Below are 26,972 nucleotides of genomic sequence, written 5' to 3' on the forward strand. Positions count from 1 at the left end.
TAAAATGGACTAATAGAGATGGGATGCAATGAGAACTGTGGAGTATAGAAAAGCGGGGGTGCCAGTTAACAGATGGGGAAGAGAGAGAGAGAATGCTATAGGATGCAGAGGGAAAAGGGGGCACTAAGAAGCAAACAATTAAAATGTGATAAAAATGTTTTTCTGTTAGCTGTGCAGCCCTCTTGAAATAATAATGAAAAGGATCCTCGGTGATTTGTGCAGCCATATTATAACTGGTCAAATAAGCGCATCAAGGTTTTGATTGGATTTGGTTGCATATATATCTTTCTCAGTGTTGCTGTGCATGGAATGTCTAAGTTGTCTCCAATCAGGCACTGACCAGTTTGAGGCCTGCTTACCTTGTAAAGATTAAAAGTATCTTTTGTGATCTGCCTAGTCACTGGTTGGAAGCAATTTAGAAAAGGAAAGAGGAAGTCTTATGCTATCTGTTCTGTGGAGATTTTAGGAGATTGGCTATTACACTCAGGGATTCCAGTTGTTTAAAGCTCTTGCTAATTCTGGACAGAGGCTGTGAGAGATAACAGTCTAGGGGATTTCCTGTCCACTGGAACAAGATACTTTCAGCCCTTCTATGGCAGTGTCCCCAGATTTATTTTCATTCTATGAAAATCCTAAATAGTTATCTTCTGCCAATTGATAACTGAGTCATCAGGTGTGACCTGCTTTAAGAAGCAAGGAAACCTGCTTAGTTGAAAATTATATTTCCCCTCAATCTTAGGGCTCAGTTTTGAGGATAGCAATGTTTTCTGACATCAGCATAATCAATTAAATGCATTTCTATTTATCTAGCAAAACACATGCTCCTGTGCAAGAGTGTTGTATTTTGTGTTCCAGTATTTGGTTTCTTGATTTTAAAGGAAGGAGTGCTCACTTAAAGCTGAGTGTGTGTTTGTGCATTTAATTTGGTTCTTTCAGGAGCCATGAGATGCTTGCCTGTTTTTTTCTCTGGGTGCCTAAATACATTTGTTTACAGTGAGCCACTGCTTGGGCTGGACTAAAACTTCTGGTAAAGAAGTTGCTTCAGATACTGCTTATGTTATTCACATTGTAAGCCACACAAAACTAGTTGGCACAGATGTGTCCAGTATAAGTTTAATGCAGCATTTGATGTGGTTATACAATCTTTTTCTATTGAGTCTTCAATCATCGTATGTGTTAAAACTGAACTGGGACATGCTCTACTGTCTACTCCCTATTCGTTGATGCTTCTCTAACATATTATGGCATTACTAAAGCATATTTAGGCTTGTCAGGACTAGGTTTTTATTCTACCAAGCACGGAAAAAGTAATAGTGAAACCTCCATGGAAAACAGAAGTGTTTACCAGAAAACCATGTGATGTGCATGACAGTGGTTGTGCCACTTTTCTCATAGAGTGTATGCAAGTATGATTTTGTTGATTTATACCTTCTTATTTGGACAGTTTACAATAAGAACCTTTTTATTTTCTACATATACTTTTGATTACATATTTATTGATCCTGAAACTTTCATTGCATAGAAATAATTGTTTCATGCCTCCTGTAACAAGTTAGCACTTGAATAAGAGAGTATTGAAATGGCCACGTTAATTTTAACTGCTTGAAATGACTGTATTAATTTTGGGGAAGGTGGAGTGGGAGCTATGGAGAAGATAACTCTTCTGGCAAGGAGGAAATTAGAATGCTCCTGAAGAGAAAAAATATCAAATTCATTGAAATTTGCACACTCGAAGCTGAGGAGAATGGGGGAAGGAGGAGACTTAAGAGAGGAAATGGGATAGCAAATCACTTTGTCAGGTCCTGCCTTGGGGCTCTGGGAGAATGGTGTTCATGCTCGGCCACTCATTCAGATTTGAAGGCTGCTGCTGCTTATGCCATAGGTCTGTTTGTTGTACTAAAAATAAAGCTTCCCATTAAGCCATCACAAGCCTTCTGAAATATAAATATGGGCCTTATGAACAACTATGTAGCCCACTGTGACCTCTCAAAATCTGAGTGCTCCAGGTGGAAACTGTTGGTAGATGTTCAGTGAAGTAAACCCTTTCCCCAGAATTTGTGAGTGGCAGTACTTACCCATTGCTGTTGCAGTGTGTGTGGGTGTGTGGGTGTGGATTTGTCTTGTTAGAATGCTGTAAGTCTGTGTGTGGAGTGGCAGATTTAGTTATATTCTGATTTCTTTATTTCAAGTGGCTGATCTGGCAAACTCTTTATACTCTACCAGAATGTTTTATTAGCTCCCTTGGATACAGTACCATGAGATTAACGCTCCCCTTTAAAAGGAATTGTTGGGGGTGGGGGTGGGCTTTGAAAAGCCAGGCAAGGTAGGACCTACTTTTGGAAGTAGGAATACCACAGCAAGACTGAGGGAGTTAATAGTACCACTCTATTCTGCCTTGATCAGACCACACCTGGAATACTGTGTCGAATTCTGGGCACCACAATTTAAGAAGGATGTTGACAAGCTGGAATGTGTGCAGAGGAGGGCAACTAAGATTATCAAGGGTCTGGAAACAAAACCTTATGAGGAATGGTTGAAGGAGCTGGGTATGTTTAGCCTGGAAAAGAGGAGACAGAGAGGAGGAGATACATGATAGCCATGTTCAAATATCTGAAGGACTGTCACATGGGAAATGAAGCAAACTTGTTTTCTCCTGCTCTGGGGGGAAGGGACTCAAACCAATGGCTTCAAGTTGCCAGAAAGGAAATTCCGACTAAACATCAGAAATAACTTTCTGACAGTAACATCTATTTGTCATTGGAACACTCTCCCTCAGGAGGTTGTGGAGTCTCTTTCATTAGAGGTTTTAAAGCAGAGTTTGGGTGGTCATCTGTCATGGATGCATTAGCTGATATTCCTGCGTTGCAGGAGGTTTGACTAGATGGCCCTTGGAATCTCTTCCAACTCTACAATTCTATGTTTCTATGATTCTTAAGGTTTGGGGTAGCACAACCTGTTTTAACTTGTTAATGGGCTGCCTCAGAAAGTGTGTACACTTCCACACAATTATGAAAAAAGTGTGCCTGCTAAGCACGTATCTATTCACTCATCCCATTGTATTTACCCCAAGTAGCTGATGAGTGGCCCCATTATTTCCAGTCCATACTCAGCCACCAATTTTTTTTCTTTTCAACTAGTTATTTGGGAAGGTGCTCATCAGCTGCTGAAGTATGCTAAAGGTTCTGATGGTGTTCACTACAGCAGCTCTGACTCTTCCCTAGCAATTTTCCTGTTCTGCTTTACTAAGCAGACCAATTGCCAGGTCCTTGCTTTTCCTATCAGGAAACCTCTTGCTTCTGTTCCTTCAAAATCCTAAACAGAGATAGGTGTAAAATAATTATGGGCAGGGGCAAATTGCAAGGGTCTAATTAAGAAGTCTAAACCTATCCTCCACCATGTATTGAGTTTGACAGATGTTCCATCTTGTGTGTTAATGAGCATACCACACCCATTTTACAGCAGCTACACTTGTTTTCAGTTAGTTTCTGGGCATGATTCAGGGGGCTGGTGACTATGCTTGAAGCCTGGGCCCAGGTAACCCAGAGAGCAGCCTCTTTGTGTACCATCCTGCTGCTCCCAAAGATCTGATGTAGAAGGTCTTCTCTTCATCCCAACTATGGCTGAAGCAAGACAAGTGGGATGTGTGGGAGAGCCTTCTCCCTGGCTACACCTAAATGGTGTTATTCTTTTCTATGGGAGGCCCAGTCAACCTTGTTACTGCCTGTTTAGAAATTTGTAATGCTAACCCTGACCCTGCTGTTTTTCTAGTTGCCACAATTCTCCCTTTTCATTGATATTTATTAAGATGTGGTATGTTTTGTTTTCAAATTTGTAAGCCAGCTTGCGTACTGTTTTTAACAGGGATATAAATTTTCTAAAATAAAAACAATGAACCTTAGGACTGACTTTGCAGGAAGTTAGACAAAGGCATCTTCAGTATCTTGACACTGCCAGGAGCAAAGGTTTGAACACACTCCGTAAGGGAAGCTGACGTTAGCAAATATAGCAAATATATTCACAACGAATGAATTTCAGTTGCATTTTTTTCCCTCTATCTCTGTTTTCACAGAAAAGCAGGGTCCTGAAAGGAAGAGGATTAAAAAGGAGCCCGCAACTCGGAAGCCCAGCCTGCTGTTCGGAATGGGACTTCCAGGAATCCGTGCAGGTTATCCGCTCTCTGAGCGCCAGCAGGTTGCCCTTCTTATGCAGATGACAGCAGAAGAGTCTGCAAACAGCCCAGGTGTGGACAGTATAATTTGTGTTTAAGGTAGAATTAGGCCCTTATGGTTCTCCCTCAAAGTCTGCAGTTGCTATCTTAGCTGGGATCTCAGAAACATCCAGTTAGGTGTTCTGCATACAAGGCTTGGAGAACTCCCCAGTTTGCAGCTAGTGAATCGACTTCACTTCTTCCCTTAGATCTCAGGCCCCTTCATTCCTGAGAGGAACCACAGCTGCTTTCTACAGTATTTGCTTAATCACAGCCTTCCATTAATGTCTCCATTGTGCCTGCAGAGGCATTCCTCTGCTTGGAAAGATTAACTCTCCCATCCCCCCCATCCCCCAGCCATTTCCTCTGCTTCAAGGCAAGATTGTAACTATATGGCAACAGCTCCCTCTAAAGGCTTTGGGGTTTTGGCTTTGAACTGAACTCCTCCTTCATGTGTGCTTTTCCCCACCTCTCCTGCCAGCAGTAGATACAACACCAAAGCATCCCTCTCAATCCACAGTTTGTCAGAAGGGAACTCCTAATTCTGCCTCCAAAACCAAAGATAAAGTAAACAAGAGAAATGAACGTGGAGAGACTCGGCTGCACCGGGCAGCTATCCGAGGAGATGCCCGACGCATCAAGGAACTCATTATTGAGGGTGCAGACGTCAATGTAAAAGACTTTGCAGGTAACCACTCTAATCATTCTGAATTGACTGCTGGAGTATGTGGGGGGTGGGGGTAGATAAACAATACAATTGTTTCTTGGCTGAGACGCTGAAGAAAACATTATACAGTACTAGCACCTATATAATTAAGAACTAGGACTAGATTCATCAGAGGAGTAGGTGAGCAACCTGCAGTGGAATAGTCAGAGTAAGTTGCTGAACAGTGATCCAGCTTGGGGATGTGTTGTATTTTGTTCTGTTTTTTTGCTGCCAGGAGCCTTGTGATGTTGTCACTGTTTCAAAAAATGAGTGCTGTGGGGAGGCCTAACAGATCCATTGCCTTGGATCAGGGATTCTATCTATGACTTTCTCTTTCCTATTTCATGTTGGTTGCATATTTCTAGCTGTGGCAGAGCTTAGTTACCTATAACGTTTTCACCTTCTATGCTGTATTTTCCCCTCCTGATACTTGCTGCTGTTCTGTCTTTTCTTTTTATTGTTTCCTCTTTTCAACTGCATTGTTGTAGCCTCTGTTGTCCAAGCTTCAGCCACTGTGATACCTTTACATGCTAATGATTGTCGATCAGGTTCTCCCCCCCCCAATTCTTTAGGTAGTCCAAATTAATCTCTTATGTCCCATTATTTTGCCCAAAACTCCTGTTGTGCAAAATTTAACAGGTGCCAAATTGTGTTCATTGGGAGATCTAGGACTTGCTGCTTTGCTATCTTAGTATGCAATTCAGAAGCTACAATAGATGCTTATTTGAAATGGCCTAGCACCACCATGCATAGGTTAAGGTTCACTGCACTTCTGTAATGAGCAGCAAGTGCCTTGTCCTGAGCCTTGTATAGTTACTACTGGTTTCTGATCAAGACACATACTAATTATAAGTCATTTATGCATCTAGATAACACTCATTCAGTAACTCATACAGAGGCTTTCTAATACAGTGGTACCTCTGGTTATGAACGGGATCAGTTCCGGAGCCCTGTTCGTAACCCGTGACGTCTATATCATGAAGCGCCGCGTCAGCGCATGTGCGCAGCGCGATCCGGTGTTTCTGCACATGCTGTATTTGACGCACCTGCACATGCATGAACCGCCGAACCCGGAAATAACGCGTTCCGTTATTTCTGGGTCACCGCGGTGCGTAACCCGAACGTACGCATCCCGCAGCGTACGTAACACGAGGTATGACTGTAGTGTAGTTGTAGAAATAACTCTTTTGGGGAAACTTTTAAGGATTATTCTATTTGGAAATCCACCAGTTAGCATCATTGATTCATTACATTCCAGGAGGCTTCAGTTTTTTATTCATTGCAATTTGGTATTCTTGTTTCTGTGGCAGCATTCTCTACCTACCACCTGATGCTGCAAAGCCACCAGAAAGCCAAGCAGACCTGTTTGTGGCATTGCAGCTATCTGTTAATATTCCAGACACTAAGGTTCAGGTGAGAACAGGAATTCTGTGAAAAATAACATTGACCATCTTTCTACATCAAGAGATAGTTCCTCCCTCATGCCCCTTTATTAAACTTCTGTTCTTTCCTTATTTCTAGTGGGGAGCTGGATGTATTTATTATGTTGCCAGACAAAAGAGCCTGTTTGGGCTAAATACCAGGCAAGAGTCAAGCTTCTGATGTCTTTACACTAACGCAGGGCTGGCGGGTGGTTCTACAGGCAAGCCTCTGTGCTGCCAGCCAGCATAATCAATGGAGGCACTGCTGTGTGACATAGTTACTGATTTGAAATATGCCATCCATGTCATGCGTATGTTTTGTATATGCATTTGCAGGTTGGACGGCTTTGCATGAGGCATGCAACAGGGGTTACTATGACGTTGCAAAACAGTTGCTTGCTGCAGGCGCCGAGGTCAACACCAAGGGCTTGGATGATGACACTCCGCTGCATGATGCAGCCAGCAATGGGCACTACAAGGTCAGTTCTTGCCAGATTTGAATAGTCAGCTGTTACACAGGCCCAAATGATCTCTCCCTGTGGCCACCATCAGGCTCTTCAGCTCTTTACTGTGTACTTTTTAGTTTATTCTTCCTTCCTACTATTGAAAACTTGTGGTTGAGGATAAGTTGCAGCCTTTGCCTTCCACTTACCTCCAATAATGCAAGTCTCTGCTATAATGTCTTTGTCACCTTCCTGATGTATCCAGTGTCCTTATTTCTAGGTGTTTGAAGTGTAGCTACCCTGTTCGGTCCCAGAGAAACAAGAGAGACAAACTGGGTAAGGTGATTATGTAAGGATAAGGTATTCCCTTATACTGAGGCAGGCCAATGTCTATATCTAGCTGCTTATCGCCTACCCTGAGTGACAAGGGCCTTCTACATGATCTCCTTTGCAATAAGGGAGGCAAGGAATTCAACTAAGGATCTTATATTTGTAGAGCATATTCCCTACCACTTAGCTTTAGCTCATATTTCTCTGATCAATGTGCTAGACTTTAAGCTACTTTATCGGTAGCTGATAGTGAGCTGGTTTGTCAACCTTATGGATAATCTTCATTTCTGCTCCTGTGTCCATTATAGATGCAACTTAATGAGACTTTGTTTATGTCTAGGTGGTGAAACTGTTGTTACATTATGGAGGAAATCCTCACCAGCTTAACAGGAGGGGAGAGACACCATTAAAAGTAGCTAATTCCCCCACAATGATCAATCTGCTCTTGGGGAAAGCCACATATCCTTCCAGTGAAGAGAGCTCCACAGGTAAGAGGTGGGAAGTGGCAGAAGGGTGTGGTGCAAATAACCTGTACCTCCATGCATAATGTAGGGATATAAGTAGACATGACACAACCTTCAGAGGGCTGCATTGTGCCAGGAGCATACCCTGAAACCTTTTGCTTAGTGCCTTCAGGGCCTTTAATAATGACCTCTGCTCCCTTGAGATTTGCATATGTTCTCTATTGTTACATGCTTGCAACAGCCCATCATTGGAAATCAAAGACTAGGCAGCTCCCTAACAAAGACTCAAATAAATGCTCCAGGTTAATGTGAAACTGAATGCTTTGCAGTTCTTCATCCTAAGGTTGGTGGAGCAGAGGCTGAATGTGATTGCAGTACTTACCAACACTTTCTCGTGATCCTGAGGAAGATCAGATTTTAGTATTTTGCTTTCACTAGAATTTATTTGTGAGGTTAAGCAATCAATTTGCCTCTCACCATTGCCTGTAATAGAGTCAAGGTCTCCCAAACAGCACATGAAGAGACAGAAGCAGGCCATTTGATACTTTGCCAGACAACTTTGCAGTGTGACATATCCAGAAGTAGCACAGTTAATGCATATACTAAGTGAGGTCAGGAAGACTAAGTGTGTATCATGAATGGAGTAAGATACCCACATTTAGCATCCACACTCAGCTGGTACCCTCTCCTCTGCCTATAACAAGCCTCAGCTATAAGATGCACTGTGATGCCTATTTGCTGCCTCCTCCCCAAGCCACATGTTCTATGCTGTAACATAATGATACACTGTGCAGGTGGTTTTGAAGCTCAGCAGGGATGGGATTTTTAAAAAAATTGCTTGTCAAAGAGAGATGCAGAAAAGACTTGTGGCCAGCATTGCTTTGCAAGTAAAAGCTTGTAAAAGGTAGAGTTGTACTGTATTGGGTAGGGATGAATAGGTGAGCCTTTGAGAAAATGCAGTAGGAGGAAGCTGTTGCAGAGTGATGGGGAGTCTGTGCAAAGAAGTGCTGATTAGCCAGGAGTGTGAGCTGTAAATACTTCATTCAGATCTCACCTCCACCTTGAACTTATCAAATGCCCTTACACAAATCACTGTTATCCTAGCATCATTCCTTCATCTGTAGCAGAAGGAAAACAGCTGGCCTTCCTTATAGGGGCATTGTAACAGTTAGTGATGGAGTGCACACCAAATCCCCTTAAAGCACTGTATAAATACTGTGTGGTAGCTTTGAGGCGTGTATGAGGGTGAAACACTTGGATGTGGTAGGGATGGGACTGAGCATGACCAATGCTCCTGTGTTTTTTAAAAAAAGGCAGCACCTGAGATGAGGGGAATGGATGCACCATTTGCCTGATATTAAATTGGCACTGCAGATGTCTGGCTGTGCTGCAACTTATGGAAGCAGTCCCCTTTGAAACAAATGGATATTACACCCAGCAATCGCTCTTATTGGATTTGCACCCTTTCTGCCCAGATGCTCCAAATGGATTCCTGTCATTGACTCCCCTGCGCAGCTTTGGCCTTTTATTCCAGAGGACCCAGCAGACCACCGAGTAGGTAAAGCAGCCACAGCTATGCTTTGCACATGGAAGATAGATTATCTGTTCAGGTATTGTGAGCAGGTTTCTGTGGAGAATGATGCTGCAGCTCCAGGTGAAAGTAGGTGTCGTACCTTACCCTTTATTTGTGCTCTTGTTTTTTTCAGAGACCTCGGAAGAGGAAGATGCTCCTTCGTTTGCACCATCCAGTTCCATTGATGGCAACAACACAGACTCTGAGTTTGAGAAGGGCCTGAAACACAAGGCCAAGAACCAGGAGCCTCCCAAAGCTGTCACACCTGTGAAGGATGAATATGAGTTCGATGAGGATGATGAGCAGGACAGGGTCCCACCAGTTGATGATAAACATCTTCTGAAAAAGGATTACAGGAAAGAGACTAAAGCAAATAGTTTTATTTCCATCCCCAAGATGGAAGTAAAAACTTATACTAAAAACAGCACAATCACACCAAAGAAAGCATCCCATCGTATCCTTTCAGACACATCTGATGAAGAGGAGACCAGCCTGCCTGTGGGGACTGGAGAAAAGCTGCGGCTGACAACCCATTCTATCCTCCCCAGCAACAAGGCTCGAGAACCTTCTAATGCCAAACAGCAGAAAGAGAAAAGCAAAGTGAAGAAGAAGCGGAAGAAGGAAGCAAAGGGCAAAGAGGTTCGGTTTGGCAAAAAAAATGACAAGTTTTGTTCCTCTGAATCAGAGAGTGAAAACCTGGAGAGTGAGGAGGATGACAGAGACTCTGTACAAAGTGCTACCTGTGTAAAGGACTCCAGATTGGTGTTAAAGGAGTCATCCTTGTTTAATTCCCTTTCTGCTTCCTCTGCCTCTTCCCATGGGAGTTTGGGGTCTCAGAAGCATAATGCTACCCTTGCAGAGCAGCACTCCAAGCACTGGAGGACAGACAACTGGAAAACAGTCTCTTCTCCAGCCTGGTCAGATGTCAGTTCCTTATCGGATTCAACAAGGACGAGGCTGACCAGTGAGTCTGATTACACGTCTGAGGACTCAAGCCTGGAATCATTGAAGCCTGTGAGGAAGAAGCAGGAGCCCAAGAAGCGTGCCCAACATGGAGCTGCTGTGATTGTGGAGAAGAAAAATTCATTCCATGCCAGTGTTGATGGAGCTATTCCAAAGCGAGACAAGGAGGGGAAAGTTGTAAAAAAGCATAAAACAAAACACAAACACAAAAACAAAGAGAGAGGCCAGTGTCCTGCCACCCAAGACATTAAAATAATCAAGGCCTTTTCTTTTGACTATGAGGACTCTAAGCAGAAGACCGATAAGGCTTTGATTGTGGAGACTGAATGCCCTGTTGAGAACAAGCTCAAAGTGCTTAAGCATGAGAGGGAGCACTTCAAGAAGGAAGACAAATTTCAGAAAACTAAATCTGAGGAGAAGGAGTGGCTGTTTAAAGACGATGCTGGAAAAACCTCTAAAGAGGAGAAATCCTTGAAAAAAGCCAAGGAGGCAAGTAAAGATCTCAGTAAAACTTTCAGAGAAGAAAAGAGCAGCAGATTGGAAAAAGAGAAGCCCATAAAGGAGAAATCTCCTAAAGAGGAAAAACCTCGAATACATAAGGAAGAGCGAAAGAAAAAATCTAAGGACAAGCAGTTCAAGTCTGATAAGAAAAATGAACCGAAGGAGGAAAAACCAGCAAAACCAGAAAAGGAGAAAGCCCTGAAAGAGGAGAAAGAGAGATGTAAAAAAGACAAAGGTTACAGGGAGGAGCCCAACTTTGAAGAGTTTAGTAATAAAAACCAGTTTTTAGAAAGCGAGGACACAAAGTTCAGCCTCTCTGATGATCAGCAAGATCGGTGGTTTTCAGATTTGTCATCTGATTCTTCTTTTGATTTCAAAGGAGAGGATAGCTGGGATTCGCCAGTGACAGACTACAGGGAAATTCAAAATGACACTGTGACAAAACTCATCATAGAAACGGTGAAGGAGGAGATAAAAGACAAGAAGCGGGATAGTAAAGCAAAAGATAAGAGGGAGTACAGTGAGAAGCGTAATGAAAAAGACACTTTTCTAAAAAAGAAAGAGAGGGAATATGTTGAGCGGAACTCTGAGAAGAAAAAGGACCAAGTTGAAAAGCATAAAAGTATTTCTAGTTATCTGCCTGAAAAGAAAAGAAAAGATTCTGCTGAAAGCTTTAAAGAGAGAAAGGAAAAGGAGGCTAGTGAAATTAACAGAGAGAGAAGAGATTTGCCTGATAGCTCTAAAGATAGAAAAGAAGTTAAAATCAAACAAGAAGAATCCTACAGAGATGAATTTAAAGACTATGGCTGTGAAACATTCTTCAAAGAAAAATCTGAACCCGAATTTAGTGGGAAAAATGTGGAGAACTGGGATAGGCATCATTCAGGAAAAGAGAAGAAAGATGTGCCAGAGAAGGACAAGAAAGAGAAATTAAAAACAGAAAAGTACAAGGAGAAATCCAAAGTAGAGGACAAAGAGAGAAATGAGAAAGCTTTGCTGGAAAAAACCCAGAAGGACAAAGAATTAGATAAAGGTTTTAAAGAGAAGAAAGATACAAAGGAGAAATATAAAGATCCTCACAATAAAGATAAAGAGAGAAAGGGTTCACTAGACCAAGTTAAAGAGAAGAAAGAGAAGAACTTTTCTGGAGATAGAGAGGATTTCCATGAGAGGAGGGATGAGAAAAAAGGCCGGGAGAGGACATGGTATAACATCTTAGATATCTTCACAGATGAAAGCGAAGATGAGAAGGATGATTACAGCCTAAGTGGGTTCAAACTTGGAGAGGGCCTTGGGAGCGAAATGCATCGTATGGATAGCATGCAAGACAAAGACGATGGCATGGTAGCTGAGAGAGACCTTTATGTCCCTGACAAGCACAGGAAATACTCCTCTGATCGGCAGCATTCCACTGAGAGACAGAAAGACAAAGAGTCAAAAGAGAAGAAGAAAGACAAAGGGTTACCAGAGGGTGGAAAGGAGAAAAAAGAGAAAAGCTCCTTTGAAAAACACAAAGAGAAGAAGGACAAAGACTCAGTAGAGAAGTATAAAGACAGGAAAGAGAGAAGCTCAGTGGACTCAGCCCAAGAAAGGAAGGCAAAGCAGAAATTCCCCGAAAAAGTGGAAAAGAAACATGCTGGGGAAGAGAAGGTTAAAAACAGGCACAAGGAAAAGCTAGATAAAGAGTATACCAAGGAGAAACGGTCTTCAAAAAGTGGAGAAGCAGAAAAGAGCTTGCTGGAGAAACTGGAGGAAGAAGCCCTCAATGAATACAGAGATGATTCCAATGATAAAATCAGTGAGATTTCTTCTGATAGCTTCACAGACAGAGGGCAAGACCCCGTACTCACCAATATCTTTGAGTCTTCCAACCTTTCACTTGCAGATGCCACTGAAGAGAAATTTAAGGAGTCTCTGCCTTTGCCTTGCCTTCCAGATAAACTCAAGGAGAAAGAGAGGCACAGGCATTCTTCATCCTCGTCAAAAAAAAGCCATGAAAAGGAAAAAGCAAAGAAAGAGAAAGCTGAAAAGAAAGATAAAACAGATGAGTTTAAAGACTCCAGCAACAGGAAAGATTCTACTCAGTATGAGAAGGACTTTGCCATGGATGGAGAAGGCATTAGTATTTCTTATGGAACAAAAACAGAGGCTGAAGAAGAACTGGACAAAAACATGGAATATTTGTTTCCTGAAAAAAAGGAAAAGAATGATGCTGAAAGAGAACTTCCAAAAAAGGCAGAGAAAGACAAAGCGTACAGCTCCAGCACAGTCAGCACAACCAAAGAGAAGAAGAAGAGGGACAGGCATAAAGAAAAATGGAAGGAGGAGAGAGAGAAGCACAGAGACAAACACACTGATGGTTTCTTTAGGCACCATAAGGAGGAGCAGAAGTCTGCCAAAGACAAGGATAGCTCTCAAGTGATCACTCTTAAAGACAAATCAAAAGAGGAACCACCCAAATTTAATGACCTCAAAGTAAAGGAACGACTCAAGGAAAATCAAGAAAAGGACAAATCAGAGTGTCTTAAAATGAGCAACGGGAATGATAAAATAACCTTACCCAAAGAAGGCACCAAGAAGGACATCAGACCTAGGGAAAAGCTTTTGGGAGATGGTGACCTAATGATGACCAGCTTTGAGAGAATGTTGAGCCAAAAAGATCTTGAGATTGAAGAGCGCCACAAGAGACACAAAGAGAGAATGAAACAAATGGAGAAGATGAGGCATCGATCTGGAGACCCCAAATTAAAAGACAAAGTCAAGGCCAATGAGGATATGCGCAAGAGGAGTCTGGATTTGACTACAAAGAAACCACTAGCGCCTGACACTCAGTTAAAGGACAAGAAACTCAAAGATCTAGGCCCACTGGCTCCAGTAGTATCCCCAGATAACAAGAATCAACCTGTTGTTGGGGTGGATTCCAAGGATTGGATAGCTGGTCCCCAACTGAAGGAAATCCTACCTGCGTCTCCAAGGCCAGATCAGAACCGGCCAACAGGAGTTCCAACACCAGCATCTGTTGTTTCTTGCCCAAGCTATGAAGAGGTGATGCAGACACCAAGAACTCCATCTTGCAGCAACGAAGATTACACAGATCTGATGTTTGACTGTGCTGACTCTCAGCATTCATTGCCCATATCCACCATGTCCATGAACGCATGTTCTCCATCTTTCTTTGACAGATATTCCAACTCTTCAAGTGGATTCCCGGAGAACCCAAGTCAGACCCCAACAAGGACTATTCCCTCTACAAATCTTCACCGTTCAATGTCTGTAGATATCAGAAGAGCAGCAGAGGAAGAGTTCAATGTTGGGGACAAATTTTTCAGGCAGCAAAGTGTCCCAGCCACTTCTAATTATGATTCTCCAGTTCAGCACTTGATGGAGGAGAAAGTATCTCTACCCTCCATTCCCATAGAAAAGTTCCCATGTTTGTCCCCAGAATATTATTCACCAGACTATGGAGTCCCATCCCCTAAAGCAGAGGCATTGCATTGCGCACCAGGAACTGCGGGCAATGTTGTTCAGTCCCCTGAAAGTGTATTTTCTGGATTGCAAGCCAAATCTTCCCCTTCTCATAGAGATGAGCTGCTTGCCCCTTCTGTTGAAAGTGCTCTCCCTCCAGATCTTGGCCTGCCTTTGGATGCCACAGAAGAGCAACAGGCAACTGCTTCCATTATGCCCCCAGAGTCCAGCTTTTTACCACCAATTGAAGACAACGAGTTTGGCTCTAGTATTCCGGAACAGAATAGTACTGAGTGGGAGACCACTCCAACAAGAAATTTGGATCCTCCTGTGCCTCAGAGTTTGATTGGCAATCCTTCTGATCACGCTGTCAGCTGGACAGTGGGATCAGAGCTGCTCATTAAATCTCCCCAACAGGGCCCTGATTCCCCAAAACCTTTCAGTTCTCCAGACATCCCACATCCCACACCTGTGCCCTTCATTGCTGCAGATTCCCTGCATCCCAGTTCCCCCGTTTCATACTCTCTCTCAGTGACTGAATCAAGGCTTGATACAGCAAAGGAAGATGCTGAAGAAGCTGTTCCAACAGAAATGGTGACTGCAGAACAGCAGGCTTCATATGCAGATTCCCCTGCTAGATTAGACACTTTCTTTAGTAATGGTAGTAAGCCTGTTCCAGAGGAAGCATCTGACACACCTTTGCAGCCAGCTAGCATGCCAGCAGAATCAAAAGTGGAGGCTGTTAATGCTCTTGAAAACTTGGAAGAGAGCACCATCGCCCCTGTAAATCCTGAGGAACAAGCTGCATGGCCTGATCCATTTCCAAATTCAGAGGATGACTTAGACCTGGGTCCTTTCTCTTTACCAGGATTGCCACTTCAATCAAAAGATGTTCCAGAGGAAGAATTGGCAGAGTCAGCTGAAGACACTCATGAGGCAGAACAGGAAACTACCAGTGCAGACTTTGTGGATGTTGGGGTGTCTTTGGGGGCTACAAACAAGCAGGATGACCTAACTCTTAACCAAAAGAGCATCCTTCCTGAGGAGCCATATCTACAAGCTGATGAGCAAAAGGCCAATGAGATTTCACTAGAAGTTGTGCCAGAAGCATCAAGTGCCCCAGAACAGAAAAATATAGAAGAAGCGGAGGCTCCCCAGAATATTCAGGAGGTGACACCAGCAGATCTTGCTCAGTCAGAGACCAAGGAGGAGGAAACCAGTTGTGAAGAACTCTCCTCAGCTACTCTTGCATCAGACAGTGGTTCTCAAGCTAGTTTGAGCGAAGCAATCAGAACTGAGAGCACTGATGTTCAAGACATAGTGGTACCTGGAAGCAACAGCCAGATCCCTTCCTCTCAAACAGAAGTGCTGCAAGGGAGTACCCAGTTAGAATCCACAGAGCCACCACCCAAACCAGTCCCTGAAACCCCAAAGCCCCCCAAAATCGAAGAGATCCCACAACGGATCACCAGAAACCGAGCCCAGATGCTTGCCAATCAAAACAAACAGAATGCTGCTGCTGCTGCTACTACTGCTACTACTACAACTACTACTACTACAACAACAACTACTACTACTACTTCTGAAAAAGAGTTGCCCCCTGCTTCTGCCCCTTCAACACGAGCAAAGGGGCGTGTTTCAGAGGAGGAAGATGCCCAGGCACAACATCCGCGGAAGCGCAGGTTCCAGCGCTCCAATCAGCAGCTGCAGCAGCAAATCAACACCTCCACCCAGCAGACACGGGAGATGATCCAACAGACACTGGCTGCAATTGTTGATGCCATCAAGTTGGATGACATTGAACCTTACCACAGCGACAGGTCCAATCCCTATTTTGAGTACCTACAGATCAGGAAGAAAATTGAGGAGAAGCGGAAAATTCTCTGCTACATCACTCCCCAGGCACCCCAGTGTTATGCTGAGTATGTCACCTACACAGGCTCATACCTGCTGGATGGCAAACCTTTGAGCAAGCTGCACATTCCAGTGGTGAGTAACCTTACACTGCTTGCTGTCTTTATAAACCGTGCTAGCATGGGAAAATCCAACCCCACCAGCAATATCTACCCTTCCTGCATCACAAGTGCATGCTGTAGCCCTGGGGAAGGTATACCTGAACTCTGTTACCTCGGCAGAGACCCCAAATCAGTGCTAGTGCACTCGGATCTGCTGCCACTTCATATGAGGAAGGACCCACCATCACACATCCCTGGGCACTGGTGGACCAGCTGCTGCTTGTGGTGTGTGCAGACCGATGGATGTGAATTAAAATTCACTAAACCCCAAATCAGGCATTCTAGACATTGAAAGCAGATCTGCAATTAAGCACAGACATTCACAAGTTTTGCAGATCTTTGTTTGAGTATATAGGAAGGTAAAACTCAGAAAGCTCAGCGGTTGAGCACCTGCTTTGTTGTGTACAAGATTCCAGGTTCAGTTGCAGGTAGCACTGGGAAAGGCCCCTGCCTGAAAACCTGGAAAGCAGCTGCTTGCCATTTGTGTAAACAATACTGAGTTAGCAGCTGTGTGGAAGGGGGAACACTCGAGAAAGCCTATCACATTCCTTTCCTTTTCCAGTTGCAACACAACAACCCTGCAGTGATGCCAGTAGGTTTTACTCTCCTGTAGTTGTTGCCACCACCCTCCCACTTACTTTTGCAGCCCAGATAGGAGACCTGGGATGCACCAAAATAATTCCTTTTTAAAAGGATCTGAGCCAGTGCACCCAGCACTCCTCGGTCCATCCTACACGCACAACTTGCTGGGGAAAGCAGGGCTTTTGTAGTCCAATATCAAATCTGCTTACTCATTTCTCTAGCAATAAAACAATGAACAGGGTGGTGATACAATGACTACTGCAATTGACACAAGATAATATCACCAAGGCAACTATCCATAAACAAACAACAAACGTCCATAAAAATAACAAAAGTAGTTTCTTTCCCAAATAGGTTTTATCTTAAATAATTGGAAACACAGTAAATAAAGAGTTCACTTGTAATGTATCAGTGGTTCAGTGCTCATTTCTTCTTGTTCCAAAATAGATGTTGTCTTGAACCATTGCAAACACAGTAATAAAGAGTCCACTTGTGATATACCAGTGGTTCAGTGCTCTACAATAATCAGACGTTTCGTCGCTAAAGAGCTTAGTCATCGAGCTTTGTAGTAAATAATATACAAGAGAAGACAGTATGTTAATGACTTAAAGCAAGGGTATATCTGTCCCCATCTGCATGTTTCCACCAGGAGGACGATAGAAAGATGACAATATTCTTCAGTTTGTTAAACCTCCTTCTTGTTTCTCTGGCAGACCCTCTAAACTTCCTGAAATGCAGGAACTCAGAGACCCACACACCTTGCGTTTTCCAGACAGTCTCTTTATAAGCTATTCAGAATGTAAAGGCAGCCCACACTCCCCAAGTCTCTCCCAGACGTCAGAAGAGTGTCTCTTACAACTCTGATCCTAAACTTGAAGTTTCACACACACACTTCATTGGTCAGATTGGTCAAATTATGAAACTTTACTAAAAATAAAAAAGCAGGCAAAAGGTCAAGGCAGAATACAAAATAAACCAGAGCACTGTGGCTCTGAAACTGGACCAACCATAACCTATTCACTAAACTATAGTTGTTCTGGTCGACTTACAAGTAAGCAGTGAGGATAGTCAGTTTCATAGAAACTCTGGTCTGCATCCCTGATGGTGGGAAGGGAACTCAGCTGCAGAGCAGCTCAGCTTCTTAAAGTCTCTCTCCCCAATGCAATCCAGAGCCAGTTGCTCAGGTAGACATCTTAAATACTCTTTTGCATTTGATTGACTTGGGCCCTGATCTGCCCCACCATTCTCTTTCTTGACAGCAGCTTCCTGTGATCCTATTTGAATCAGCCTTTTATTGAGAACCATGTGAACTGGATTTTTTTTAAATACTTAAGAGAAGGATCACTACCCAGGTAGAGCACATGCTGCCCATACAAAACCTAAGGTTCAATCCCCGTATCTTAAACCCTGTCTGAAACCCTAGTGAGCCACCACTGCCAGTGTGGACAGTGCTGTGGCAGACAAACCCTTGGCCAGTGTTAATGGCAAGGACCTTTCCTATTTATCTGAGTACAAGAAGGAGGAAATTAAAGCAATAGATGGAACAAAGCTCACAGTAGTAGGTTCTGCTCATCAGCTGACCTGTCTGAAAGAGGGGCATAAACTTTGGTGCTAACAATGTTGTAGGTGCTTTGCTTCCAACTTGGCATTCTGCAGCCTCTTAGCACATTCCTTACGCTCTGCAACAAGGGGAATGTGCAGGTACAAAAGCATCTGTTGGGGAGGAATGGACTCCTAGGCTCTAAAGGAGCTGAACTCAGGCCTCAGTGCTGTGTTGGCCTGTATACCCTGTGGAAGCTAATAGACAAGTACTGAGACGTGCAGAGTAGAGCTGAATTCCTTACAAGTGTGCTTGTGGAAAGCATCACAATCAGCTGGTGAGTGGGCGGCAGCATTTGCTCCTTGCTTTGCCATGCAGCAGTCAGTTTTCAGCTCACTGTTTTCTGTTCTTTGCAAAATCAGCATGGAGAGGGGCCCCTTTGGGGGGGGGGAGGACAGCTACAAGTTGCGGAAAAAAGAACCTCTCTTCTCCCACCTCTTATTGTGTAGCACAGGGTTTAACAAAAGTTGGCATCCCAAAGCCAAGAAAATTACTGTCCAACCCTTCAAAGTTAAAGAAGCAAAGGGTTCAGCTTTGAATATTCACTTATTCCCCCCAGTGTAGAGCAACGAAACCGTAAACAGTGGGGTGGAATAGAGTGGCTCGTGGTCCCATAACAGACTGCTTTGAGCCAATAACGCACAGATTTCAGGTGGGAAAATGAAAATGCCTGCTTAATTGAGATCCACACCTGACAGCTGCAACAAGAGACACCATGCGAGTTGGCTATTGATTTTAGAACTGCTCTCTGTGCCTCCTTAGAGAGACTATATGTTAACTTTGGGAGATGCTAGTGTAAAGGGGACCAAGAAGGGTGGGGGTGGGCAGCGGCTGTATGGACATAAATTAGGTATGGATTGGAAAGTGTGTACTCCAAAGCCACATAAATGAATAACAGCCTCTTGGTTAGAGTATCAGAAAGAACAGCATCCGGACTGAACCCTCAGGGGAGCATGGCGATTCTCCTGCATGCAAGAGCAGGGTGTAAATTGCTGAATATGTTGTCTGCTGCAGGAGTGAGATGGCAATCACACTCCAAGCTGCATCTTGTTAGACTGGTTAAAAGAGCTGCCGCTTCCCTGCTTTCTACTCCACAGCATAAACAGCCAGACATTTGGTGTGTTTGGGAGGAGGGGATGTCTCTGCCTGAGAGGTGAACAGGAAGAGTACATGAGAGTTCTAGCCCCAGCTGTGTCCTGCTGCGTAAACAAAGCTCTGTTTGGAGCAAGGATGCCTGTGGCTGGGTCTTGACCTCACTGCAGCAGCAGGAAACTTAAGACTGCTCCAGGCACTGCTTGAATGTGAACAGATCCGTTCATTGGAAACAGAAGTAGTGGCTGAAGGTGCTGCGGCTTTGTGACGTTTTTCTGTTTTCTCTGCATTTCAGATTGCACCCCCTCCATCGTTGGCAGATCCCCTCAAGGAGCTATTCAAGCAGCAGGAAGCAGTCCGTGGCAAGCTGCGCCTCCAGCATAGCATTGAGCGGGTAACAGCAAATGCTTAGGTGTCCAAAGGCTGCTGGGGGGCAGGCCTCCCCACTACCCTTCAGGAGCAGGGGTGCCTTTTGCTCCTTGGTAACTCTGTCCTCCTCTCTCCAGGAGAAGCTGATTGTGTCATGTGAACAGGAGATTCTGAGGGTTCATTGCCGAGCAGCAAGGACAATAGCCAATCAAGCAGTGCCCTTCAGCGCATGCACCATGCTTCTGGATTCGGAGGTGTACAACATGCCTCTGGAAAATCAGGTCTGGGCCTGTCTTCTGATGGTGATAATGAGTGGGTGAGGCAGAGATGAACACTTTTCTCACCAAGGTGGCTCTGACTTCATCACTCATGCGTTGGGCCTGTGCCCAAAAGAATCTGCACTCTTTGCAGCTTTGGCTGGATCGAATAATTCTTCAAAAGTATGTGTGTGTGTGTGTGTGTGTGTGTGAGAGAGAGAGAGAGAGAGAGAGAGAGAGAGAGAGAGAGAGAGTGAGTGAGTGCAGGTATCCTGGTGAGCAACACTAAATTATCCACAGGGTTTTTGCTTTTGTAGTTCTTAATGGCATCTTCTCGTTAAGCTAATAATGTTGCTTCAGAGCTTTTACAATTAAAAAAGAAATGCTGGGCAACTCTGGGATAGTGGAAACTGAAGCTCTGTTCTCCACCTGCATTTTCTTCCCAACCCCAAAATAATCTTAGTACCAGCAAATATCAAAGACCTGGAGCTGTAAATGAGTCAGACTTGAGCACCCTGTGTTGCTTTGCAGCAAGAAAAGTATTTACAGGGGGCTGCAGCTGAACAGAGCAATGACACAAGCACCTCCTACTGGCCACATGCTTTGCAGCTGCTTTGCTTGCTTGCCATAAAGCTGTCATTTCAGTGGGAAGCAAGTGCTGCATTGCAGACGTCGGTCCCCATGCACTAGGCAGGATAAGGGAAATTTATTAGCTCTCCATTGTATTGATCTTTTTCATCTGATTTAGAGCTCAGCAGTTCCTAATACATGCACTAAGAAAGAAAGGTGCTTGGTGCCACATAGCTGGAGGGGTGAGGATTTCGTTTAAAATAATGGTAGTCAATATGGTGCCCTTTGGATATTGTTGGACTATAACTCCCATAAACCCCACCCAGTATGGTCAGGCATGATGGGATTTGTAGTCCAGAAACACCTGGAGAGCATCACATTGATTATCCCAGTTTGAAAGATCCAAGAGAGATCCTCTTCCAAAGGGCCAGCAGAATGGTTTGGTGTACTCCTTAAATATTGCAAAAGTAGAAGGCCCTCCACCTGCATGCTTTAGACTCTTCTGTAGTGAGTCATATTTGTGTGTGAGAGAGAGCGGGGGGTGGGGGGTGGGAACAAGCTCAGAACTTATTTTGGTTTGCCTCTCCTAAACTCCCCTTCATTCTATGTCTCAGGGAGATGAAAACAAATCCGTCAGAGATCGTTTCAATGCTCGCCAGTTCATTTCGTGGTTACAGGATGTGGATGACAAGTATGACCGGATGAAGGTGAGCAGTAAAGCCAACGCATTGGCAGCACCAGGTCTTTGGGGAACCCCCCCCCCACTAGCATTTTAGTAGAGAGGGTTGGAAATACAGTGGTACCTCGGGTTAAGAACTTAATTCGTTCTGGAGGTCCGTTCTTAACCTGAAACTGTTCTTAACCTGAAGCACTCCTTTAGCTAATGGGGCCTCCCGCTGCCACTGCACTGCCAGAGCACGATTTCTGTTCTTATCCTGAAGCAAAGTTCTTAACCTGAAGTGTTATTTCTGGGTTAGCGGAGTCTGTAACCTGAAGCGTCTGTAACCAGAGGTACCACTGTAGAGACTTCTTCTGAAGCAAGTTGGTTCTCACCACTTGCTGCTGCCTGCTTGGGAAGTAGGCCCTCTTGCCTGAAGTGTGGAGTGATTTCTGTCCAGAAAGGTAGGGGTGGGGCAATAATAATTGTCACCACAGAACACAGTGCATCTGATGCTTCCCAGTTGAAGGTGCTGTGGGTGTTGAGCATGGTTAACTTGGACACAAACCAGCTGGCATCTGCTGGAATCATAGAATTGTAGAATTAGAAGGGACCCAAAAGCTCATCCAGTCCAACCCCCAACAATGCAGGGAAAAAATAGGGCAGCTTCAGATGTTTGTTTGTTTGTTTACACCCTGCATTTTACCCTGACTGGGACTGTAGGCAGCTTACAGATAAAACATAAAAACATAGAAAATTTAAGTATTAAAAAGTTATTAAACACAAATAGAATTAAGACAATATATAACAAGATTTATTAAAAATACAAATAACAACAACAATAAAAGCTTAACAGCACCAGCGCTTTCCTTAAAAACATTCAGTTCCTAAAGGCCTGTTGAAATAAAAAGGTCTTCACCTGCCAGCAGAAGGACAACAAGGAGGGAGCCAGTCTAACTGCTCCAGGACAGGAGTTCCAAAGTCTGGATGCAGCCACCAAGAAGGCTCTCTCCCACATCCCCACCAAGTGTGCCCATGAGGGTGGCAGACTGAGAAAAGGGCCTCTGCCAAAGATATTGGAGCCCCAGCAGGTTTGTATAGGAGAATATGGTATTTCAAATAGCCTGGACCTAATCCTTTCAGAGCTTTATAGGTCATAACTAGCACTTTATAGGTCATAACTTTATAGGTCATAACTTTGAAGTGTGCCCAGAAACAGACCAGTAGCCAGTGGAGCTGTGGTAACAACCTTTGGGCCCTTCTGTGTTGGAAAATGTATGATGCACTCAAGGTTTCCATATTTTCCAAGCGGAGCTTTCATGTGCTGTTATAAAGTGCAAATATACTTTTCATCCAAGAAATAAAGGTATTATTGCCATGGATGAAGACTGGGTACACTTGAAATACAGTACATTATGATACACATCTGACAGTCAGAATGCTTTTTTCTTCAACATCTTTTGAGGTTTGCCTTGATTTCATGGTTTGGAGGTTGTGCCTCTGCATCACTCCCACTTCCGAGAACTGGTAACATTTGAGGTTAACCTTACAATAAGTCCACATCTCACTGTGCCGTACTCCAGGTAGACTGAGCTTACTCATTCCCTATTTATTGTGTGTGTTCCCATTGCAGAGCAGGCTCACAGGGCCCATTGCTCCAAATGCCCCTCTCATCTGGTAGTGTTTCAGCTGGCTCTTCACTGTCAGTTCCTCTGCTCCCATCCTATCTTCTCCCGTAAACTATTCTGTTGGGGTTGCCAAGTTCACTTAGCTGCTCATTGTCCACCTTCTCTGAGTCAGGAGGCCTCTTTCTTGGTGCTTGACATGCACAACCCCAACGGTTTCAATTCTGGGGGAGAGAGCACACCACAGTTCATGTTCCCTGCTCTCAGCCTTCAAAGTAAGCATTGCAAAAAGCAGGTCCAGTTGCAAATGGCACAACTCCTTCTTTGATTCCCTCACATACAGTCAGCAGCTTTTTCCATTAGACTTTGAAATGTACAGAAAACATACTAGGTTATAAGTGACTGAAAATGTTTACATTTCTGATAACAGGCTGTTCATGAAACTCAAAAACATTTGCTTTTCTTGAGTTCATTTCCCAGGTTTGCTAATGCCTCATTGCCTATTTATCAGTAATGTAAATGTTTTCAGTCAGTTGTATCCAAGTGTGTGTTCTCCATCAACCACTTACTTTTTTCTGCCTTCTCCCTTTCTTCAGAACTTGAAAAATTGTCAAGGCTCTTGCCTGATTTAAAAAAGACGTTCTAATAAATTAAACCTGCATATATACTTCATAGTTTTGAAGAAAGCAGCATTCTTTCCTTGTTTTTGGAGGAAGCACACACTTAGCACAGCAGGCACCATCTGTGATCAGACATCCCCTTCTGTGTGAGAGAGAAGAATGAATGTCTCTTCTGAGTTGATGTTTGCTGCCTGCTGTCTTTTATAAGTATTGCATTAACAATTAAAATTTAATAACCTGCTGTATTACTTTTAAAAATCGACTGAATGCCTTATTCCTGGCCCTTTCCTTATTTCATCCTTAATTGGCCCAAGAAGAGAGATCATATTGCCTGCTTAGAATCTCCTCACACAGCAGCTACTATCTGAGAACCTAGGTTCTCTCTGAAATTTGCTCCTTGGCCTTTGGATCCTATTTATGGTTAACATTCTGCTTTTGCAAGAATAAGATGAAACAATAGAAAAGCACAACTTACAACAAAACACTGATGAATAAAACAGTAAAAAGTAGCAGTCAGAAAAGCAGGAATTAACAGCGGAATAATTAAATGCCAAAACCATACTGAGATGGAAACATCTTCAACAACAGATAGCTAAAAACAGAAATTGGGACCGCAGAAGATCTCTATAAAGAGGACAGTCCACAGGAATAGCCAACATGGTGCCCTCAATATGTTGCTGGACTACACCTCGCACCACCCCAACCCTTGAACATTTTGACTGGGACTGATGGGAGGTGTAGTCCAACATCATCTGGAGGGCCCTCGATTGGCTATCCCTGCTCTAGGTCCTGGGCTGTTCCCAGGCTAACACCAGCAATATAAATGCTCTCGTCTCTCTCTCTCCCTACACACACCTAATTGTGCTTGGTTTTCTTTTCTGGTCCAGACGTGCCTGTTGATGCGACAGCAACATGAAGCAGCGGCCTTAAATGCAGTGCAACGAATGGAGTGGCAGCTGAAAGTGCAGGAGCTGGACCCTGCTGGGCACAAATCGCTCTGTGTGAACGAGGTGCCCTCGTTCTACGTGCCAATGGTGGACGTGAACGATGACTTTGTGCTCTTGCCGGCATGACAGTACCAACCCTGGAGACATTCTCACTGCAAACTGGCATGGGTGGGTGCCCCCTGAGGATGGGTGCAGGCGCTCACACACACCCCAACCGCTTGCTGATGAATCCCAAGTCAGACAAGGAGGAAGCAAGAAAAAAAAATCAATGAGAAAATAAATGGCACTTTCTTCGCACTGTCTCCCTGCGCACCAGGCAGCAGGAGCAGGGGAAGGTGAGGTGCAGGCAGCTCCTTTCACACCGGTTGCTGTGTCGGAAGGCAGGCAGCTTGCGCACAGCAGCATCTTACCAGACTGGAGGGAGGAAGGAGAGACACCGATGGAAGCAGGGAGCAAGAGAAACCCTGAGACACCCCCCTCTGATGCATCGGCTGCCAAACAGGGAAGGGAGGTGACCAGGGCCGTTGACACAATCACAGCAGTTGTTTCAAGCGCTTTGATTCCTCCCACCCCCCATTTGCCTATGGGTGGATCTTTCCTCAGATAAACTGCAGGGCAAAACTGTGGGTGTTGGTGGGTTCTGGGGAGGGGTGGGAGAGTTCTTTGGTTTCTTCTTGCATCCAGGCTACAGTAAAATAAGTTGATGATAGAAAAAGAAGAAGAGAGCACTCAGCCAGGCCCTGGAGGTGGCACAGACAAGGGCCAGGCCACTGGACTCGAGACCCAGGACATGCTCCAGGTATCCTTCAAAACCATGGGGAGGCAGCAGCCACCTGACCCTGTACAATAAGTGGCGCAGAGCAAGGACTTTGCAATTCAGTTTTTAAATGGAGTCAAATCCGTATGGTTTATATATATATATATAAATATATATAAATATATATATTTTTCCTTTAATCTTGGGCATTTTGTTTCTCTTTCTGAGAACATAACTTGAAAAAAAGATAAAACACTACAAGAGCCAATACTCGTATAAAGATAAATTGTATCCCATAAAAGCTGTACAGTTTTTATATTCATTAACAATGTACTTTTGCTGCCTTCTAGATAATTTATTTTGCAACACATTACTGCACAGTTGTAAATAACTTATGTACTGTAACATCACTTTCAGTCATGTGTAAAGAAATAAATAAATTAATTAAAATTACCTTTGTATGTATAGTTCACCCTAGGCAGCACCCTCCCACCACCACCCCTTTCCCACTGCTCACCCCCAGGGAAGGGAAAAGCAACACACACCAATACAGAGGCCAAAGGGGTGAGGGATATGGCCTTGTTGATCCTGTGGAACAGGCAGCCTGCAAAACAGGCATGAGCAGAGCATGCCAAATGCTCATGTTTTTACGCTCACTCGTTTTCTTTCCTTCCCAGTTTTGAATTTTGAGCAAAGACCTGGTGCCCATTGTCTGTGCAGAATCTGCAGCTACATAACAGATTTAAACAGGGTTGCCTTGGAAGGGTCTATAAGGGATGAGAAGGCAGGCCCTTGCACATTCAGACTTGTGAGAGTCATGCCTCCTCACGACAGGATGGAGTGAACCAGGGCCCCTATGGGCTGGGGAGGGTGGGGAGTGGATGAGAGGGGGAGAGAGCAGCTGAAGCCATTTCTCAAACCAAAGCCTGAAGCTGTGACAAAAGGACACAGGTGCTTCAGAAGGATGTGCTTGGATGCAGCCCCCAGCCTCAAATGCTGTTTGAGAAGGCAAATGTGCAAAGCAAGGGGCCCTGTAAGCCCCAACATCTCTTCCTCTTCACTGAAGAGGTTTCTGGCCCAACATTTCTCAGGGTATGAGTTGCTGATAATATGCTAGAACTTCAAATTAGGGAAGTTCAATGCACACATTCAGCTTGTCCTGATGTGGCTCCCCCATTGGTAGTGGAGGCCTGCTGGATTGCTTGCTTATTTGGTGGTCAGCAGGCTGAAGTGTGGTTCACAGTTTGATAGTTCAGGCTCTACCACTCTTGCCTTGGAGCGCAAGATGAGGCCGGAGTATTCCTGAGTTGAGCTAAGAGAACTAAAAATACACCCCCTTCTCCTGAACTGCGTCAGAAGGTGTTATGTGGGCTTGTGTTGTTTTCTATTCCATAGTTGCCTTCTGACGTTGCCTTGGCTCTGTATTCTGAACAGTTGCAGAAAATCATGTTGAGCATCTGTGGCACACTATGTAGCCCCTTCCAGATGTGTAGCCACCAGTCATTCGCATTCTGGGCAAGAGGATGGCTTAGAGAAGCAAAGATTATATTCCCCCGGAGGGAATTTTTTTGTGGAGGCAGGCTGAGGAATTTGTGGTTCTGTAGCTTAAGGACTTGTTCCTAAATCCTCACCATTCAGGAAAAGTGCATGTTGCATTGCAGGGAAAAAATGCCTTGCATTGTGTGGTTCCTGTGTTAGCAGAGAGCATCATTTCATTGGTCTTTTGATTTAGCTAAGATGAGCTCTAGGCCCACTTTCTGACTGGTGTGTGACATTCTCTGAGACCTTCCTTCTTTGCATCTTCTGT

The 26,972-nt window shown here is 44.2% G+C and overlaps 1 protein-coding gene across 5 annotated transcripts in view; it reads left to right on the forward strand.

The window, feature by feature from the left end:
* The window catches only part of ANKRD11 (ankyrin repeat domain 11), a 197,595-nt gene extending 171,977 nt beyond the window's left edge, over positions 1-25,618 (forward strand). Inside the window, exons 5-13 of one of the 5 annotated variants that reach the window (XM_033156962.1) lie at positions 4,070-4,240; positions 4,689-4,895; positions 6,671-6,813; positions 7,448-7,595; positions 9,278-16,062; positions 19,658-19,756; positions 19,869-20,033; positions 21,173-21,265; positions 24,349-25,618. In XM_033156962.1, the coding sequence (XP_033012853.1) occupies positions 4,070-4,240; positions 4,689-4,895; positions 6,671-6,813; positions 7,448-7,595; positions 9,278-16,062; positions 19,658-19,756; positions 19,869-20,033; positions 21,173-21,265; positions 24,349-24,534 (7,997 nt within the window). In that variant the 3' untranslated portion in view covers positions 24,535-25,618. The remainder of the gene's footprint in view (positions 1-4,069; positions 4,241-4,688; positions 4,896-6,670; positions 6,814-7,447; positions 7,596-9,277; positions 16,063-19,657; positions 19,757-19,868; positions 20,034-21,172; positions 21,266-24,348) is intronic. The other 4 variants (XM_033156964.1, XM_033156963.1, XM_033156966.1 and 1 more) reach the window with 4 other exon arrangements.
* The last annotated feature ends 1,354 nt before the right edge of the window (positions 25,619-26,972 follow it).

The sequence above is a fragment of the Lacerta agilis genome, chromosome 8, assembly GCF_009819535.1.
Source record: "Lacerta agilis isolate rLacAgi1 chromosome 8, rLacAgi1.pri, whole genome shotgun sequence".
NCBI lineage: Eukaryota > Metazoa > Chordata > Lepidosauria > Squamata > Lacertidae > Lacerta > Lacerta agilis.